General features: G+C 40.7%; 1 protein-coding gene across 1 annotated transcript in view; it reads right to left on the bottom strand.

Annotated features, from left to right (window-relative positions):
• The window catches only part of cacna1fb (calcium channel, voltage-dependent, L type, alpha 1F subunit), a 158,850-nt gene that overhangs the window by 86,309 nt on the left and 53,270 nt on the right, over nt 1–19,271 (bottom strand). The window contains exons 9-14 of the mRNA XM_060931944.1: nt 8,570–8,721; nt 8,329–8,403; nt 7,967–8,048; nt 7,685–7,711; nt 3,431–3,591; nt 2,791–3,016 (exon numbers count right to left, since the gene is read on the bottom strand). Coding sequence (XP_060787927.1) covers nt 2,791–3,016; nt 3,431–3,591; nt 7,685–7,711; nt 7,967–8,048; nt 8,329–8,403; nt 8,570–8,721 — 723 coding nt within the window. The remainder of the gene's footprint in view (nt 1–2,790; nt 3,017–3,430; nt 3,592–7,684; nt 7,712–7,966; nt 8,049–8,328; nt 8,404–8,569; nt 8,722–19,271) is intronic.

The raw sequence follows: 19,271 nt of genomic DNA, 5'->3' as shown, positions 1-19,271 counted from the left end.
AGCATGCATTTCACTTGTTAAAGACTAAACTTCAGACAGAAAGGCCCACAAACAAACAGCAACTGAAAACCGCTGCAATAATGGCCTGGCAGAGCATTAAAAAGGAGGAAACACAGTGTCTGGTGATGTCCATGAGTTCAAGACTTCAGGCAGTCATTGCCAACAAAGGGTTTTCAACCAAGTATTAGAAATGAACATTTTATTTACGATTATTTAATTTGTCTAATTACTTTTGAGCCCCTGAAATGAAGGGATTGTGTTTAAAAAATGCTTTAGTTCCTCACATTTTTATGCAATCATTTTGTTCAACCCACTGAATTAAAGCTGAAAGTCTGAACTTCAACTGCATCTGAATTGTTTTGTTCAAAATTCATTGTGGTAATGTACAGAACCAAAATTTAAAAAATGTTGCCTCTGTCCAAATATTTATGGACCTAACTGTGTATGTATTTTTTTTTTTAATTTATACATTGTGTGTGTGTGTGTGTGTGTGTGTGTGTGTGTGTGTGTGTGTGTGTCTAAAAATGTATAGGATAGAACAAAAAAAATCTCATCTATATTAAAAATGATTTGAATAAAGATGCATGCTTTTGAACCAGGCTTCTTCACTGATATCAGTTTTCCCTGGAGCTCAAGACACTTTTTCCTATTTATTTTTTCCACAGATTATTGGTAGGATTTGCTGTTTTTCTGTTTCTTCCCAATTAAACAGAGATTTGTTAAATATTATAAAAATAGTATTATAAAAATTCTAAAAATATAGCAATATTTAATATGTTCATTTGTTGTTTTGATGCATCCTTTTCCTAATGAAATGCCATTCTGGATATGATGTACCCACAGGTTTTGATTTTTTTTTTTTAAATGGAAAAATGCAACACACAACAATATACAGTGGTGCTTGAAAGTTTGTGAACCCTTTAGAATTTTCTGTATTTCTGCATAAATATGACCTAAAACATCATCAGACTTTCACACAAGTCCTAAAAGTAGATAAAGAGAACCCAGTTAAACAAATGAGACAAAAATATTATACTTGGTCATTTATTTATTGAGGAAAATGATCCAATATTACATATGCGTGAGTGGCAAAAGTATGTGAACCTTTGCTTTCAGTCTCTGGTGTGAACCCCTTGTGCAGCAATAACTGCAGCTAAATGTTTCCGGTAACTGTTGATCAGTCCTGCACACCGGCTTGGAGGAATTTTAGCCCATTCCTCCATACAGAACAGCTTCAACTCTGGGATGTTGGTGGGTTTCCTCACATGAACTGCTCGCTTCAGGTCCTTCCACAACATTTCGATTGGATTAAGGTCAGGACTTTGACTTGGCCATTCCAAAACATTAACTTTATTCTTCTTTAACCATTCTTTGGTAGAACGACTTGTGTGCTTAGGGTCGTTGTCTTGCTGCATGACCCACCTTCTCTTGAGATTCAGTTCATGGACAGATGTCCTGACATTTTCCTTTAGAATTCGCTGGTATAATTCAGAATTCATTGTTCTATCAATGATGGCAAGCTGTCCTGGCCCAGATGCAGCAAAACAGGTCCAAACCATGATACTACCACCACCATGTTTCACAGATGGGATAAGGTTCTTATGCTGGAATGCAATGTTTTCCTTTCTCCAAACATAACGCTTCTCATTTAAACCAAAAAGTTCTATTTTGGTTTCATCCGTCCACAAAACGTTTTTCCAATAGCCTTCTGGCTTGTCCATGTGATCTTTAGCAAACTGCAGGTGAGCAGCAATGTTCTTTTTGGAGAGCAGTGGTTTTCTCCTTGCAACCCTGCCATGCACACCATTGTTGTTCAGAGTTCTCCTGATGGTGGACTCATGAACATTAACATTAGTCAATGTGAGAGAGGCCTTCAGTTGCTTAGAAGTTACCCTGGGGTCCTTTGTGACCTCGCCGACTATTACACGCCTTGCTCTTGGAGTGATCTTTGTTGGTCGACCACTCCTGGGGAGGGTAACAATGGTCTTGAATTTCCTCCATTTGTACACAATCTGTCTGACCGTGGATTGGTGGAGTCCAAACTCTTTAGAGATGGTTTTGTAACCTTTTCCAACCTGATGAGCATCAACAATGCTTTGTCTGAGGTCCTCAGAAATCTCCTTTGTTCGTGCCATGATACACTTCCACAAACATGTGTTGTGAAGATCAGACTTTGATCGATCCCTGTTCTTTAAATAAAACAGGGTGCCCACTCACACCTGATTGTCATCCCATTGATTGAAAACACCCGACTCTAATTTCACCTTCAAATTAACTGCTAATCCTAGAGGTTCACATACTTTTGCCACTCACAGATATGTAACATTGGATCATTTTCCTCAATAAATAAATGACCAAGTATAATATTTTTGTCTCATTTGTTTAACTGGGTTTTCTTTATCTACTTTTAGGACTTGTGTGAAAATCTGATGATGTTTTAGGTCATATTTATGCAGAAATATAGAAAATTCTAAAGGGTTCACAAACTTTCAAGCACCACTCTATAATCACCATTCAAATATAATACAACATAATACAATAAATCTTCTGCTTACAAATACAATTGTGCTAGCAAGTAAACGTTTAGACCTCTGTTTATTTTTATCCAGCCCTCCGAGTTACAAAGATGAATTAACATTATTGCTAGTGACAACTGCAACTTCAGGAGGTAAAGAGAGCAAAAAAGAGCAGTCAGTGTAATATTTTCTCTACCATTTAAAGATTTTTGTTTGTGCTACAGTACTTTGGGGAATCAGTTTTTGTGTCCTTTTCTGAGTATAGCCTGCATACCGTGTAACTTTGAAGATCCTAAGCAACCGAACACAGCGCAGCACAGAAATGCCGAGAGGTGGCATGATCTCCATCTCCACCAGCACAGTCTCCAGAATTCCTCCACACACCACAAAACAGTCAAAACGATTGAAGAAGGCTACAAAGTAGGCCTGCAATCCCAAACTGTACATCTTCAGCAACATCTCAACCGTGAAAAGAGACAGTAGCACCTTGTTGGCAATTTCTACAAAAAAAAAGAAAAGAAAAAGAAAAAAATGGGCAGGATGAATTTTATATACAGGGCTAAGGATGTCATTAAGTAGGATTTATTTTAAGACCCAACAGTTAGACATGTTCATGCTACAATGCCATAATTCAGGACAAGTTCAAAATCTGTTCTGAGAAGTTTAGTTCTTTAGTTCACAAAACTAGCACAATTAATGATTTGGTTTGAGTAAACAAGTGTATCACTATTTACTGATAATTTTGTCCCATTGTTTGCCTTTTTCAAAATTTACTTCTCTTCTTAGCCCTATTATTTAGATACTTATTACACAAATGTTTTCATAGGTGAGACTCTAATAGAACTGGGCAGATAGATGGTGAATAATGATATGTGAAACGTACATAAAAGATAAATGGTGTCTTGTATACGCACCCTGCACGTCAGTGAGCCAGTCTGGTTGGTTATAGTGCTCTGATGCACTTAGTGCTGTGTTGAGAAACACCAGAATCAACACCAGCCAATAGAATGTCACAGATTTCACGGCCTTTCGGCAGGTTCTCCGAATGCCACGGTTCCACCGGCGCAATGTGCGACTGATGACAAACAAAAATAGACAAAACACACCTCATGTAAATATGTAAACCTTGAAATGCACAGAGAAAAGTGATATAGCCAATCATTATAAATTACACTAATTAAAGGTAAAATATTAAAGATGTAACATTTTACCATATATAAACAATTCAAAGCTGTGTACCAAACCACAAGATGTACACTAAGTCGTATATACAGTACTATCAGGTTACCCAGCGTTGCTCGGGTTTTGCAAAATTCTGGGTTGGCCCCAGACTTCCATGTCAAATTTGGTGAAGATCCGTTGAGAAATGGTGATGTTAACCCAAGACAAACAAAAATCCAAACATCCACCACCCAGGGGCCCACCAGGGACCCCCTGGGGCCCAAATATGGCATTTCTGAGTTCTTCCAAATTGTGGCTATCTCCTGTACCTACGTGCCAAGTTTAGTGAAGATCTGTCGAGAGTTTGTGTTGATAAATGTAACATGAAAGGCATTGAGGGAGGGGGTGGTGGATGTTGTACCTCCCTGGGGCCCGTACATGAATTTTGTTTATATCTGCAAAATTCTGTGATGACCTGCTGACTTGTCCAGGGTGTACCCCGCCTTTCGCCCGCAGTCAGCTGGGATAGGCTCCAGCTTGCCTGCGACCCTGTAGAACAGGATAAAGCGGCTAGAGATAATGAGATGAGATGAGATCTGCAAAATTCCGGGTCATCCCCGGGACTACTTGCCAAATTTGGTGAAAATCCGTCAAGAAATGGCGACATTAGCTCAAGACAAACAAAAAACTTTGCCGCTTATGATATAGATAAATGGTAATGAAACAGATTGTGGTATAGCAGCATGCAATTTGGGATATAACCCAAGTATTTGTGACTTGCAGCTGCTCAGTGGTAGAAAAGTGTGATGAGAATAAAATAACTTTTATGTGTTCATCAAAGTGACTGTCAGAGTCTCTGACAGAACTTGTCCTTTAGCATCTGCCACTTACTGTGACTGGCTCATCAAGCAGTGGTGCTCATGTAATCCACTCTCAAAAAGTCAAAGTCCCTCCTGTGCCAGGACCTGGTCTTCCCAGGCAGTCCCCCATCCCAGTACTGAGTAGTCTTTTGAGGTGCATTGGGGGGCACCAATCTCCGTTTCTATAGCCCTCGTCCTCTCACCTACAGTATTATATAGCTAGGGGTACAGTGGGGGGCTAGTCCTCTGGTAACCGTGAGAGTTTGACTTCCTACTCGCATCTGTATTGCAGCGTGCCTTGCCAGATGGCCGTACTGTAGGTACCATTTTTATGATGGTCTTTGGTATGACCCGGCCACGAATAGAACTCACGATCTCCTAGTCAAGGGGCGGACACGCTAACCACTAGGCCGACTCGCGATCACATACCAGTGTAACTGTGCTAAAATAAAAAAATAAAACTTCTTATATACATTAATCATTTTTCTTCTTTTAGTGTTGTATCACGTTCACACTGTCAAACCTGTTTGTTTTGTTTACACTCTGATGCTCTTTCATTCTCTTTCTTGCTTGCTAGGCTGCATCTCCTGACAGTTATTGTGTAATCAGACTTCTTTCATGTTGAAATTGGGCCTTAGAACACCTTGCATATGCCATCCTATATACTGTGTGTGTGTGTGTGTGTGTGTGTGTGTGTGTGTGTGTGTGTGTGTGTGTGTGTGTGTACATCCAGTCTGACTCCTCATCATCTGACACAGCACTGACTGTCGTACTACTACTGTAAGTATTATAACAGGATTGTCAGCTGACATACAATACCAGTCAAAAGTTTGAACACCCACACTCATTCAAAAGTTTTTCTGTATTTTGTCTATTTTCTACATTGTAGAACAATACTGAAGACATCAAAACTATGAAATAGCATATGGAACATATATGGAATTATGTGGCAAACAAAAAGCAAGTGTTAAAAAAACCAAAATATGTTTGATATTTTAGATTCTTCAAAGTAGCCAGTGTTTACCTTGATGACGCTTTGCACACTATTGGCATTATCTTAACCAGCTTCATGAGGGAGTCACCTGGAATGCTTTTTAATTAACAGGTGTGCCTCGTGAAAAGCTAATTAGTGGAATGTCTTGCCTTCTTAATGCATTTGAGATCAAACAGTAAACAGTAAATAATAACAATACAGTAAATAGCCCTATTCCACAACTGTAGTAGTCCACATTGTCAAGAACCGCTCAACTAAGTAAAGAGAAACAACATTTATCATTACTTTAAGACATGAAATGTCTTTTAATTAACAAAATTAATATTTTTTCACATAAATACACAGGTGATTATAGAAAATCGTGCACAATAATTGGTCGAGAGATTCTAACTATTTCTTGATCATCACCTCCAGCGACTCGGCAAAATGGTGGCCAATTGTCTCGTCACTATGAGTGAGGAAGAATTACAAATTATGAAAGAAAATGCTGTTCCTAAAAGCACTAAAGATGCTATGAAGTTAAAGCCACAAATGCTAAAACTATTCTAAGGTAAGGTGGAATTGTGATTTATTTTATCTATTTTAAAACAATGTATTTTTGTGACTCAGCATAGATAAGTGACACAAGACTATGTGTGCCTTTATTACATTTGCATGCCACTTTTGAAGTTTGAAATAAATTATTTTTTTAAATACAATTTTTTAAAATAATCACCTGTGTATTTATACTAAAACAATTATCTGCCTCAGGCTCAGTGAATAATTGTTAATTAATAAAGCATTATCCTTGGTTTTTTTTTTTTTTTTGTGTGTGTGTGTGTGTGTGTGTGTGTGTGTGTGTGTGTGTGTGTGTGTGTGTGTGTGTGTGTGCTTGGATGGGATGAAATATTAATGATCATCCATGACAAATCAGAAGTTTAGGAAGCATTGCGGGGTGAGGTGGGGGTACTCATTTTTTTATTCTGTCACAATGGTGGAAATCACAGTCCACTGTTACCAACATTATTATATGCGTGATTGAGCTCTTATAGTTATTAGACAATTTGTCTGGTCTAATGTGTTTAATCAAACCTCAATAACTCAAAATTGAATAGGCCTATAAATGGCCCGAATGGGTGCAAAGTAAAGGAATAAAAAGCTCTATGTGATGTTTATATAATATCTGTGCTGAGCAGGTATGTGGAATTTATTTTAAACTTAAAGGGCATATTCTGGACCAATTTCTTTTTTTTTATATGAAAGTATGTCCCTTTACACACTAATCCAGAAGGGTAATTTTGCACAAGGCCATCTGTCTTCAGCAGAAAAAAATAAAATAACAAAACGCGTCTGGAAAAATCCCAAGGGAGTCTGGAGCCAGAATCGTGACGTTATCTGCGGAAGCGCCAGCAGGCTGTGCAAGCTTTGCACGGTTTAAGTGCACAGCCTGTGTAGACCAAGCGCTCCCATTTCTCTCTCATTGTCCGGTCTTTTGGAAAACGATGAGTACTAATCCCATCCAGATTGGTGTTGCTACACCCTCCTACGATACATCCGTTAGCCATTTTAATAATTACACGATAACGTTGAAGAACTTTGCAGAAAACCACCAGGTCGTTTTCTCATTAACAAACCAGCGCTGACGTAGGATTCAGAGGGAGGCATCCCGCACGCGACGTCACGAAAATCAACGTTTCCTGGGAAATCCAAATGCCAAGTTTTTTCAGAGGCGGACCAATTCGCCTCAAATGGCTTGATTTCAGCTGAATTTTTCTGGTATTGTGCAAGGTAAAAAAATTGCAGAGAATGCAGAATGTTACAGATATTTGACCAAAGTTTAATATAAAATAGGAGAATTACATTGATCTTGCTCCTGAATTTACCCGTGATATGCACTTCAAAGGGATTCCTGATTCCAAAAAGGTTCATAGTGTTAGCACACTATACACATACACACAGCATACAGTTATGCAAACATGAAAAATAAGCTAATTTTAGGTTGAATTAAAAATGCTAAAACATCTAACTTGCCCTTAATCATTTTACCCTATAATTAAGACCATTAACTGGAGGCTAATAGCTGAAGGATATTACCATGGCATGAAATCATTTTTCTGGCATGTTAATTAACCTTCTGTTTTATCTGCTAGCAGTAAACTCAGATTCATACTCACCAGCAGGGGTTTTTCATTATCCAAGCGCTGAGGGGGGAAAAAAACAAAAAAATAGAGAACAGAACAGAGAAATAATAAGACAGTAAGACACACACAACACAATGCCTAGACCTGTGAAATGAACTTGATGGAAATAATAACATACTATAGCAAGGCAAAGAATGTCCTCAGCTGCACAAATATATCTAACGTCTACCATAAACAGAAGACATAATTACTTTTACTTTGTACCTAGGTGTGTGTGTGTGTGTGCGTGTGTGTGTGTGTGTGTGTGTGTTTTACCAGCAAGTAGCACAACAGTCAGTGTGTTCTTCATCTATATTTTCTGTGTTTTCTGAGGCTGTTTCACTAGCTGGAAGGCTTGCTACAAAATCAGAAAGCAAGAGAAACATATAGACAACATAAGACACAGAGACATGGTGGAAAAATGCAAAAGGAAATCTGAAGAGGGCTACTCTAATTTCTGAATGTCAGCTGCATACAGGCAATCAAATCTAGAACAGGGTCAACTCATTTACTGTGAATCAAATAGAGAGAGGCCCAGATTTTGTACAATGATGTACGATTCAAGATAGTCAAGGAGCGCTATATTTAGCAGGTAGGTGGAGTTGATGGCTGGAAAGGCTCTCTCTGATTGGCCGTACCGTGAGTCTCGTTGGAGTGGGTGAACCAGCTGAACTTTCCTCGTTTTTTGTCAGCCAGGTCACGTAGGGTCATACCTGAAAGGGAAAGCAGGAGATCAAAGTAAGTTTGGAGGAAATATACCGACGCAATCATGTGCATGGGTGACAATTTATGTACGGATATTCTATCTACTAGAATATTTGGATGTATTAGAGAGTAAAAAACATAAAATCTAAAAGCTAGGAGCATGTGTGGGCTCACGTCTGTTTCCATCCTCATTAAACTCATCAATGTCCTCAGCCTGCATGATCCAGTCCATATAGCCACACAGGTCCTCCTCCAGCTGCTGCTTCTCCCGCAGCTTCTGAAAATCCCCACGTGCTTTAGCCTTTTCTCGCTCCTTAGAGAATTCACTACACAGAAACGCACAGTTCTAGTGTAATGCCAGGCAGGGTTGACAGGTTTTTAAACTATCAAGTGACATTGTTGATGTGTATAAAGAGTGGAATTTTTACCAACAGCTTGATTTTTGGTGTGCAGGAATATTTCATACATGATAATAATTTAATCTATATACAACCACGATTCCAAAAAAAGTTAAGACGCTGTGTGAAATGTAAATTAAAACAGAATACAATGATTTGCAAATCATGGAAACCCTATATTTCATAGTACAAAGACGACATATCAAATGTTGAAACTGAGACATTTTGGGGTTTTTTGAAAAATATATATGCTCATTTTGAATTTACATAGTGCCAGCAACATGTTTAAAAAAAAAGTTGGGACAGGGACAACAAAAGGCTGGAAAAGTTGTGTAATGTTTAAAAAAAAAACTAATTTGGTTAATTGGCAACAGGTCAGAACATGATTGAGTATAAAAAGAGCATCTCAGAGAGGCTGAGTCTCTCAGAAGTAAAGATGGGGATGGATTCACTGCTCTGTGAAAGATTGTGTGGGCAAACAGTGCAACAATTTAAGAATAACATTCCTCAATGTAAAACTGCAAAGAATTTGGGGATCACATCATCTATGGTGGGTGGCACAGTGGTGTAGTGGTTAGCGCTGTCGCCTCACAGTGAGAAGGTCTGGGTTCGAGCCCCGTGGCCGACGAGGGCCTTTCTGTGCGGAGTTTGCATGTTCTCCCCGTGTCCACATGGGTTTCCTCCGGGTGCTCTGGTTTCCCCCACAGTCCAAAGACATGCAGGTTAGGTTAACTGGTGACTCTAAATTGACCGTAGGTGTGAATGTGAGTGTGAATGGTTGTCTGTGTCTATGTGTCAGCCCTGTGATGACCTGGCGACTTGTCCAGGGTGTACCCCGCCTTTCGCCCATAGTCAGCTGGGATAGGCTCCAGCTTGCCTGCGACCCTGTAGAACAGGATAAAGCAGCTAGAGATGATGAGATGAGATGAGATGAGATGAGATGAGATGAGATGAGATGAGATGAGATGAGATGAGATGAGATGAGATGAGATGAGATGAGATGAGATGAGATGAGATGAGATCATCTATGGTACATAAGATCATGAAAAGATTCAGAGACTCTGGAGAAATCTCTGTATGCAGGAGACAAGGCTGAAAACTGACATTGGATGCCTGTGATCCTCAGGCAACACTGCATTAAAAGCAGACACGATTCTGTAGTGGAAATCGCTGCATGAACTCAGGAACACTTCAGAAAACCCTTGTCTGTGAAAACACTTCATTACTGCATCTACAAATGCAAGTTAAAACCATATATAAACAATATCCAGAAACACCACCACCTTCTCTGGGCCCGAGCTCTTTTACAACGGACTGAGGTGAAGTGGAAAACTGTCCTGTGGTCTGACAAATCAAAATTTGAAATTCTCCAAAAGCCAGCACCTGGCATAGTATGGGGTGCATTAGTGTACACGGCATGGGTATCTTGCACATCTGGAAGGACATAATTCACGCTGAATGATGGTTTTGGAGACAGGTTTTGGAGCAGCATGCTGCCATAAAGACAATGTTTTGTTCAGGGAAGGCCTTGCTTATTTCAGCAAGACAATGCCAAACCTTTTGCACATATTACAACTACATGCCGTAGTAAGAGAGTCTGGGTGCTAGACTGGCCTGCCTGCAGTCCAGACCTGTCTCCCACTGAAAACATCTTACGCATTATGAAGTGCAAAAATGTGGGACGGCTTTGGGCTGAAGTGTCCTTGAGCAAGGTACTTAACCCCTGACTGCTCCTCGGGCGCTGTAGTGTGGCTGCCCACTGCTCTGGGTGTGTGTGCATGTGTTCACTGCTTCAGATGGGTTAAATGCAGAGGATGAATCTCACTGTGCTTGAAGTGTGCATGTGACTAAAGATTTCTTCTTCTTCTTCTTCTTCTTAAGTACGACAAATTAGACCCTGAAATGTTTAGCAACTGAAATTTTATATCAGGTAATAATGGGATAAGATTTCACTTTAAAATTGGGGGTGGCACGATGGTGTAGTGGTTGGCACTGTCGCCTCACAGCAAAAAGGTTCTGGGTTTGAGCCCAGCAGCCGGTGAGGGCCTTTCTGTGTGGAGTTTGCATGTTCTCCCCGTATCTGCATGGGTTTCCTCCGGGTGCTTCAGTTTCCCCCACAGTCCAAAGACATGCAGGCTAGGCTAATTGGTGGCTCTAAATTGACCGTAGGTGTGAATGTGAATGGTTGTTTGTCTCTATGTGTCACCCCTGCAATGATCTGGCAACTTGTCCAGGGTGTACACGGCCTCTCGCCCATAGTCAGCTGGGATAGGCTCCAGCTTGCCCACAACCCTGCACAGGACAAGCGGTTATGGATAATGGATGGATGGATTTCACATTAAAATTGGTCAGGAATTGGTCTCCTCAGTTCCCAAAAGTTTACAGAGTGTTGTTAAAAGTAAAGGTGATACAGCACAGAGGTAAACATTTCCCTGTCCCAACTTTTTTGAAACCTGTTGCTTGCAAAACTTAAAAATGAGCCTACATTTTTCAAAAAACAAAAATCTCAGTTTTAGCATTTGATATGTTGTCTTTGTACTATTTTCAATGAAATATAGGGTTTCTATGATTTGCAAATCATCACATTCTAGTTTTATTTACATTTTACCCAGCTTCCCAATTTTTTGAAATTGGGGATGTATTAAAATATGAATACCAGCCACACAAAGTAGTTTATTTTCATGGTCATGCTTCATGTGACCATTCTTAATGAGTTCTGCTCATTACTACTGTATATAAATGTTGGCTATGAAGATGAATGAATGAATGTTATTTAAAACATGCTTCATTAAATACAACACAACATAATTTTAGCTTGGGTTTGGAAGTTGAAATATTTTTTAGCTTGGCTGTGTACACTCTGCCATTAAATGGCATTATAATAGGAAATGTCATTATATCACTGGACATATTGCTATATTAAAGCTATCAAGCACACTAAATGGTCAGAACATAAACAACGTAAAAATCAACAGGCATGAGCTTGAAACTCCAGGAACACAAAATGTATAGCTACAATGGAGCTGTTATATTTGAGTTTATAGTGCTGTGCACTGTAGTCAAGTTCATGAGACAGTGTCACGGAGGGATTTTTTTTTTTAAATCCCTGACACTGACATAGCCTCTGACTATGCACTGACTAAATGCAACTGTCACTCTCTCACTCACTTCTATCAAGGTCAGGATCACAGTAAATACAGAACCTATCTGAGGAGTACTGGGTGTGGAACACATCCTGAATGAGATGCAAGTCCACTATATGGCGTGCGCGCATGCACACACACACACACAGTGCCCGCCACAATTATTGGCACCCCTTGTAAAGATTATCCAGACCCTGGATGATCCAGAGATGGTCTCAGATGCCCTGCTCTGTATCTCCAACATTATAAAATGTTATAAAAGAAAACTCAGTGTTGTTTCACTGCCAAATGGAGGTTGTACAAAGTATTAAATGCAGGGGTGCCAATAATAGTGGCACATGTATTTTTGTTGAAAATAATCATTTCTTGATGAGGGATTTGTTTTTCTCTGAATAAATAAATGTATTCCAAAAGGTTGGATTTTTCTCCTTTTTTAGCTCATCTGGCTGCAGGCCAATCCAGATGAGCTTATGCAATCAGACATTGTCCGTCCATCATCATCGTCAGTCCACAATTTACAAAAATCATTACTCCTCCTACAGGATTGATTGGATTTCGATACAATGTTCCCCAGGTGGGTGTGCATAAAAGTTGTCAAGATGGTGGCGCCACCTGTCATATTTACAATTTTATGGGCGTCTTGGCTGGTATGAGCTCCAGCCTCACCGAGGCTATTTTTTCAGTGTGAAATGAAGCTACTTCACGAAAAAGTGGATTTTTTCAAAACATTTTTACGAATATTTACAAAGGATGCCAATAATTATGGCGGGCACTGTGCCTAAGGCCAATATATCCAACCAATGGAATGTTTTATGGAGGAAACGCACATGGACATAGGGGAGAACATGCCCAGAAACTCCACCTACCCAAGCTCAATAATCAGACCAGGATTCGTGTTCACCACTCGAAGATAAATTCTTTGTGCAACTGTGTAAAATATATATATATATATATATATATATATATATATATATATATATTCTTTGAGAGGTGATTGGCATAGTATTATTTTGTGAGGGGTACAGCCATGAAGAAAATAGTACTATGCCAGTCACTGAAGAGAATCTATAATTACCGGTGCCTCTCAGAGCATGGTACATTTGATTTATAGCCCCCATCAAAAAATTCCAAACTGAAAGTGTTCACTACAAAAAATTTGAAATAAATCTGAAAAAAATATTAGAGGTCTTATTAGAGATTGTATCTCGGTATAAACTCACTGGAGGCAGCTATGTTTGTTATTTACATCGGCGAGGCCTTCGACCTGTGCACGTGCAATGTACCATGCAAAGGAGCTTCAAAGTTCCACAGCGGAGATGGGAGTATCTGTCCATATGACCACTTTAAGTCGTATGCTCCACAGAGCGGGGCTTTATGGAAGAGTGGCCAGGAAAAAGCCATTGCTTAAAGAAAAAAAAAAATAAGAAAACACATTTGGAGTTGGCCGAACAACATGTGGTAGACTCCCCAAACACATGGAAGAAGATTCTCTGGTCAGATGAGACTACAAGAGTGCTCCAAGAGCACAACATCCCCTGCTGGCAACTATGCCATAACTCTGGTAAAATGTGACTGAATTGAACGAAATTGTAATAAGCGTATTACCGACATATAACAAAGGATCCTGTCAAGTTGCGTGAAATTCCTCCAAAAACTGTGACAGGAGTTGATTTCAGAAGGTGAGTACCCTTCCCAGGACAGACAGACATCACGACGACGTAATCTCCCTTTGGGCCTTTCGGCTAGCGGGGGATAAAAATTGTGAGGGAAGTTGATTTCAGAAAGCAAGCACACCTTTATGAAATTGCCAAAGTACAAGTTTGTTAATAATCAAGGGCAGAACTCAGGTAAAAATTGCCCAAATTAAACAAAATTCAATATGTGTATAACTGTGGCGGCACAGTGATGTAGTGGTTAGCGCTGTTGCCCCACAGCAATAAGGTCCGGGTTCGAGCCCCGTGGCCGACGAGGGCCTTTCTGTGTGGAGTTTACATGTTCTCCCCGTGTCTGCGTGGGTTTCCTCCGGGTGCTCCGGTTTCCCCCACAGTCCAAAGATATGCAGGTTAGGTTAACTGGTGACTCTAAATTGACCGTAGGTATGAGTGTGAATAGTTGTCTGTGTCTATGTGTCAGCCCTGTGATGACCTGGCGACTTGTCCAGGGTGTACCCCGCCTTTCACCCGTAGTCAGCTGGAATAGGCTCCAGCTTGCCTGCGACCCTGTAGAACAGGATAAAGCGGCGAGAGATAATGAGATGAGGATTGTATAACTGTCATATAACATAGCCTTTTGCCAAGTTTGGTGAAATTCCTCCACAAATTGTGAGAGGAGTTGATTTCAGAAGAATGTACACCCTCATGAAATTGTTAATGTACAAGTTATTTAATCAAGGGTCAAAACACTGGTAAAATTTTCACAAACGAAATTAAATTGCAATATGCGTATTACCATCATATAACAAGGCCTTTTGCCAAGCTTCAAGAAATTTGTCAAAATATTGTGAGAGGAGTTGATGTCAGAAGGCAAGCACACCTTCATGAAATTGTGAAAGTACAAGTTTGTTAATCAAGGTCCGTAACTCTGGTAAAATGTGACTGAATTAAACGAAATTGCAATATGCATACTACCGAGATATAGCAAAGACTTATGTAGTAAAAGTTCATTATGTCTACCTATTGAAACTATTCTTTAAATTCGTTTTTTAAGACAAGGATTTTTTAAGATGTTACCTTGACAGTTTCGGCGATAAACTTCCTCCTTCTTCAAACAGTCACCCTGATGACTGTTTGAAGAAGGCGGAAGTTTATCGCCGAAACTGTCAAGGTAACATCTTAAAAAATCCTTGTCTTAAAAAACGAATTTAAAGAATAGAATATAGCAAAGACTCCTGCCAAGTTTTGTGAAATTCCTCAAAAAATTGCAAGAGGAGTTGATTTCAGAAGGTGAGCACCCTTCCCGGGACAGACAGACAGACAGACGGACGAATGGACGGACATCGCCACGGCATAATCCCACTTCGGGCCTTTTGGCCAGAGGGGGATAAAAATCAATCTTTTTGGCCATCATGGGAAATGCCATGTGTGGCACAAACCCAACACTTCCCATCACTCTGAGAACGCCATTCCTACAGTGAAGCATGGTGGTGGCAGCATCATGCTGTGGGGATGTTTTTCATCTGCAGGGACAGAAAAGCTGGTCAGGACTGAAGGAAAGATGGATGGCACTAAATACAGGACAATTCTGGAGGAAAACCTGTTTGAGTCAGCCAGAGGTTTAAGACTGGGACAAAGGTTCATGTTCCAGCAGGACAATGACCCTAAACATACTGCTAAAGCAACACTGGAGTGGTTGAAAGGGAAACATTTACATGTCTTGGAATGGCCTAGCCAAAGCCCAGACCTCAATCCAATTGAGAATCTGTGGCATAACCTGAAGATTGCTGTACACCAATGCAACCCATCTAACTTGAAAGAGTTGGAGCAGTTTTGCCTTGAGGAATGGGCAAAAATCCCAGTGGCTAGATGTGCTAAGCTAATAGAGACAGACCCCCCAAAAATCTATTTTAATTACAGCTTGTAATGTGACAAAACAAAGCAAACACCAATACTTTCACAAGACACTATATTTTACACACACACACACACACACACACACACACACACACACACACACACACACACACACACACACACAGTCAAGCCAGAAAGTCTGCACACCCCTTTCACCTCCATGTTTTATTACGTTACAGACTTATTCTACAATAGATTGAGTTAATTTTTTTTGTCACAGAAATCTACACAAAATAGCCCATAATGATGAAGTGAAAGCAGGTTTTTAGACATTTGTGCTAATTTATTAAAAATCAGGATGTAAAATATCATATGTACACAAGTGTGCACACCCTTTGATATGACACCCAAAAGTGAGCTGAGGTGCATTTTGTTTCCACTGATACCGCTTGAGATGTTTCTACAACTTAATTGGAGTCCACCTGTGGTAAATTCAATTGATTGGACATGATTGGGGATTGCCAACACCTGCCTATATAAATTCCCACAGCTGACAGTGCATGTCAAAGCAAACTCCAAGCCATGGGGTCAAAGGAATTATCTGCAGACCTCAGAAACAGGATTGTGTCAAGGCATAGATCTGGAGAAGGGTACAGAAAAATTGCTGCAGCTTTACAGGTCCCAAAGAGCACAGTGGCCACTATCATTCATAAATGGAAGAAGTTTGGAACCACCAACAATCTTCCTAGACCTGGCCACCTGGCCAAACTGAGCAATCAGGGACCTTGGCGAGGGAGGTGAGCGTCACTCTGACAGTGCTCTAGCGTATCCTTGTAAAGATGGGAGAACTTTTCAGAAGATCAACCATCCAGGCAGCACTCCATGAATCAGGCCTTTATGGTAGAGTGGAAAGACGGAAGCCACTCCTTAGTAAAAGGCACATGACAGCTTGCTTGGAGTTTGTCAAAAGGCACCTAGAGCGGTGTTTCTCAATCTATGGGCCATGGACCAGTACCGGTCCGTGAGAAGATTACCGTCGGTCCGCAAGCCTGCCTCTGCACTAGTAGTCAGTATTATAATTTCAAACTACTGGTCACTGTCAATCAGATTATGTAGAAGAGCGATTGGCTGGCTCTGCTCTCAGTGCTTTTGTCACTGTGTGCCACGTAGCATAAGTCCCGCCCCCCCATTTTAGAATGTTAAGCGTTCCCGCCCACGCGAGGTTGCACACTTGCACTTATTCATTCATTCTGTCCCAAGTCCAGTCATTCGCGCACACGCTTTATGAGAGCAATATCATGGCATGTTCAAAGCAAGCTACTCTTGACTCTTTCTTTGGAAAGCACTCATCTGACAGTGCAGATACACAACATGAGCCAGAGGCAAAAAAATATCACCCATTCACTCGCAATTACGACCCTTCATACATACCGGTACAATTCGGCTTTATTTCAAGTGATAGTTGTCCCCCGAAACCAATCTGTGATATCTGCCAAACCATGCTAAGCAACAAAGCTATGAAGCCATCCAAATTATGCCGGCATTTGGAAACTAAACATTCGCATCTCAAGAATAAATCAGAGGATTTTTTCAGAAGAAAACGTGATGAATTGACCACCCAAACTAAAGTGTTGAAAAGTAATTAGACCGAGAATGAAAAGCTAACAAAGGCATCATACATGATTTCAAACCACATTTCCAAATGTCAGGCACCCTTCACAATTGGGGAGAAGCTAATTATGCCTTCAGTTGTTACTGCTTGTAGTGAGGTGTTGGGTCTGGCTGCTAAAGCCGAAGTAAAAGACACGGTCTGTCGTCGAATTGACGATATGGCGACAGACATCGAAATGCAAATTTTAGAAAGGGCAAAGTCATCTGACTGGTTTGCCATTCAATTGGATGAGACCACAGATCTCTCTAACTTGGCTATGCTTCTGGTCTACATCAGATATGCTCATGAGGGCCGATTTCATGAGGAGTTTTTGTTTTGTAAGGTGCTTCCAGGGACCACAACCGCTGGAGAAATATTCCGTATGCTTGATGGGTACATCTCTGGGCATGGGTTGATATGGGGGCGTTGCGTCGGTGTCTGCACAGATGGGGCAGCGGCTATGACCGGCAGGCACAACGGAGTTGCTGCTCGGGTAAGAGCCGTTTCACCATCAGTGCAGGCAACGCACTGTGTTATTCATCGAGAGGTACTTGCCTCTAAACGCCTGCCCACAGAGCTTCATGAAGCTTTAAATCAAGTGGTCAAAATAGTGAACTTCATTAAGACCAATCCGACAAATTCCCGTCTATTTACAGCTCTGTGTGATGAGATGGGTGCAGATCATGTTCATCTGCTCTTGCACTCTGAAGTTCGTTGACTGTCACGGGGTAAAGTGGTGAACAGAGTGTACGAGTTGAGGCATGAGGTTGAGGCATTATTAACAAATAAACAGTCCAATCTTGCTGATCACTTGCGAGATCAGTCTTGGCTTATAAAGGTAGCTTATCTTTCTGACATCCTGGACCATTTCAATATGTCGATCCAAGGCCAAGCGTGTGACATTTTTCAAGCCAATGATAAAATCATGGCTTTCAAAAAGAAGCTCTCAGTCTGGACCAACAGAGTTAATAGAGGTGTGTTTGACATGTTCGGCTGTCTGTTGTCTCTGGCTGATGAAGGTGTGGATTCGGGGCCGGTGCCGGCAGTGATCGCGCAACACCTTACCGAAACACTGCATCATTTTGATTCATACTTCCCCTCAAAATCCCATCTCACGGAAAAGCAATGGGTAAGACAGACGTTCACCAACCCAGAAACAAGTGCTCTGCCACCTGTGGTGCAGGATAAACTTCTGGAGCTTTCGTGCGATGCTGGTCTGCAGTCGAGATTTGGTCAACTTTCTCTGTCTGAATTCTGGCTGTCGTGCTGCAATGAATATCCCCAACTGAGTGAGATGGCAGTGAAAACACTGATGCCTTTCCATTCAACATACGGTACCTCTGCGAGACCGCATTTTCACATTTGACAGCCACAAAGACAAAATACCGAAACAGGCTCAACTCAGAAAACACGCTCCGAGTGGCCTTGTCACCCTGTCTTCCTCGTTTCGACCTGTTAGTGGTGAGAAAGCAAGCACATCCTTCGCATTAGAATGCTGACTTTTCTTTTACCAAATCTCTGTGGGTGACTGGGCCTGTCATTTGAGGTTAAAAGTCAGCACGTAGCCTACGTTCAGTTCTCCTTTCTTCATACTGGGGCTGTGTAATCAGTCAGTATTAGGGCTACAGTGGGTCTTTAGGTTTCTCGGTTTGAGGTCCCATGTTTCTGGTAGACCTTTTTATAAGTGTGTGTATGTTATTGAGGCACTGTTTGGCAGTGCTTCAAGTTCAAAGGTGTAGTTTAAAAAAAAAAATCTAAAACACAAAAGTAAAAAAAAATCTTGGTTTAATGGTTCTTACGCAAATGGTAATAATAGGTTATTAATAATAATAATAATAATAATAATAATAATAATAAAATTATTGGGCCTACATATCAGTATATTTATGTAATTTGGCAATAATCTCAAAGCCAAAGCACTTCTGTTCATTTCCCTTGTTTAATAATAGTTTAGGCCTAAGCAATAATAATAATAATAATAATAATAATAATAATAATAATAACATATCTTTGGACAGTTACTGGTCTCATCTCATCTCATCTCATTATCTCTAGCCGCTTTATCCTTCTACAGGGTCGCAGGCAAGCTGGAGCCTATCCCAGCTGACTACGGGCGAAAGGCGGGGTACACCCTGGACAAGTCGCCAGGTCATCACAGGGCTGACACATAGACAC

Source organism: Neoarius graeffei, chromosome 10 (assembly GCF_027579695.1).
Source record: "Neoarius graeffei isolate fNeoGra1 chromosome 10, fNeoGra1.pri, whole genome shotgun sequence".
NCBI classification, from domain to species: Eukaryota; Metazoa; Chordata; class Actinopteri; order Siluriformes; family Ariidae; genus Neoarius; species Neoarius graeffei.
This window is presented reverse-complemented; position numbering and strand designations above follow the sequence as displayed.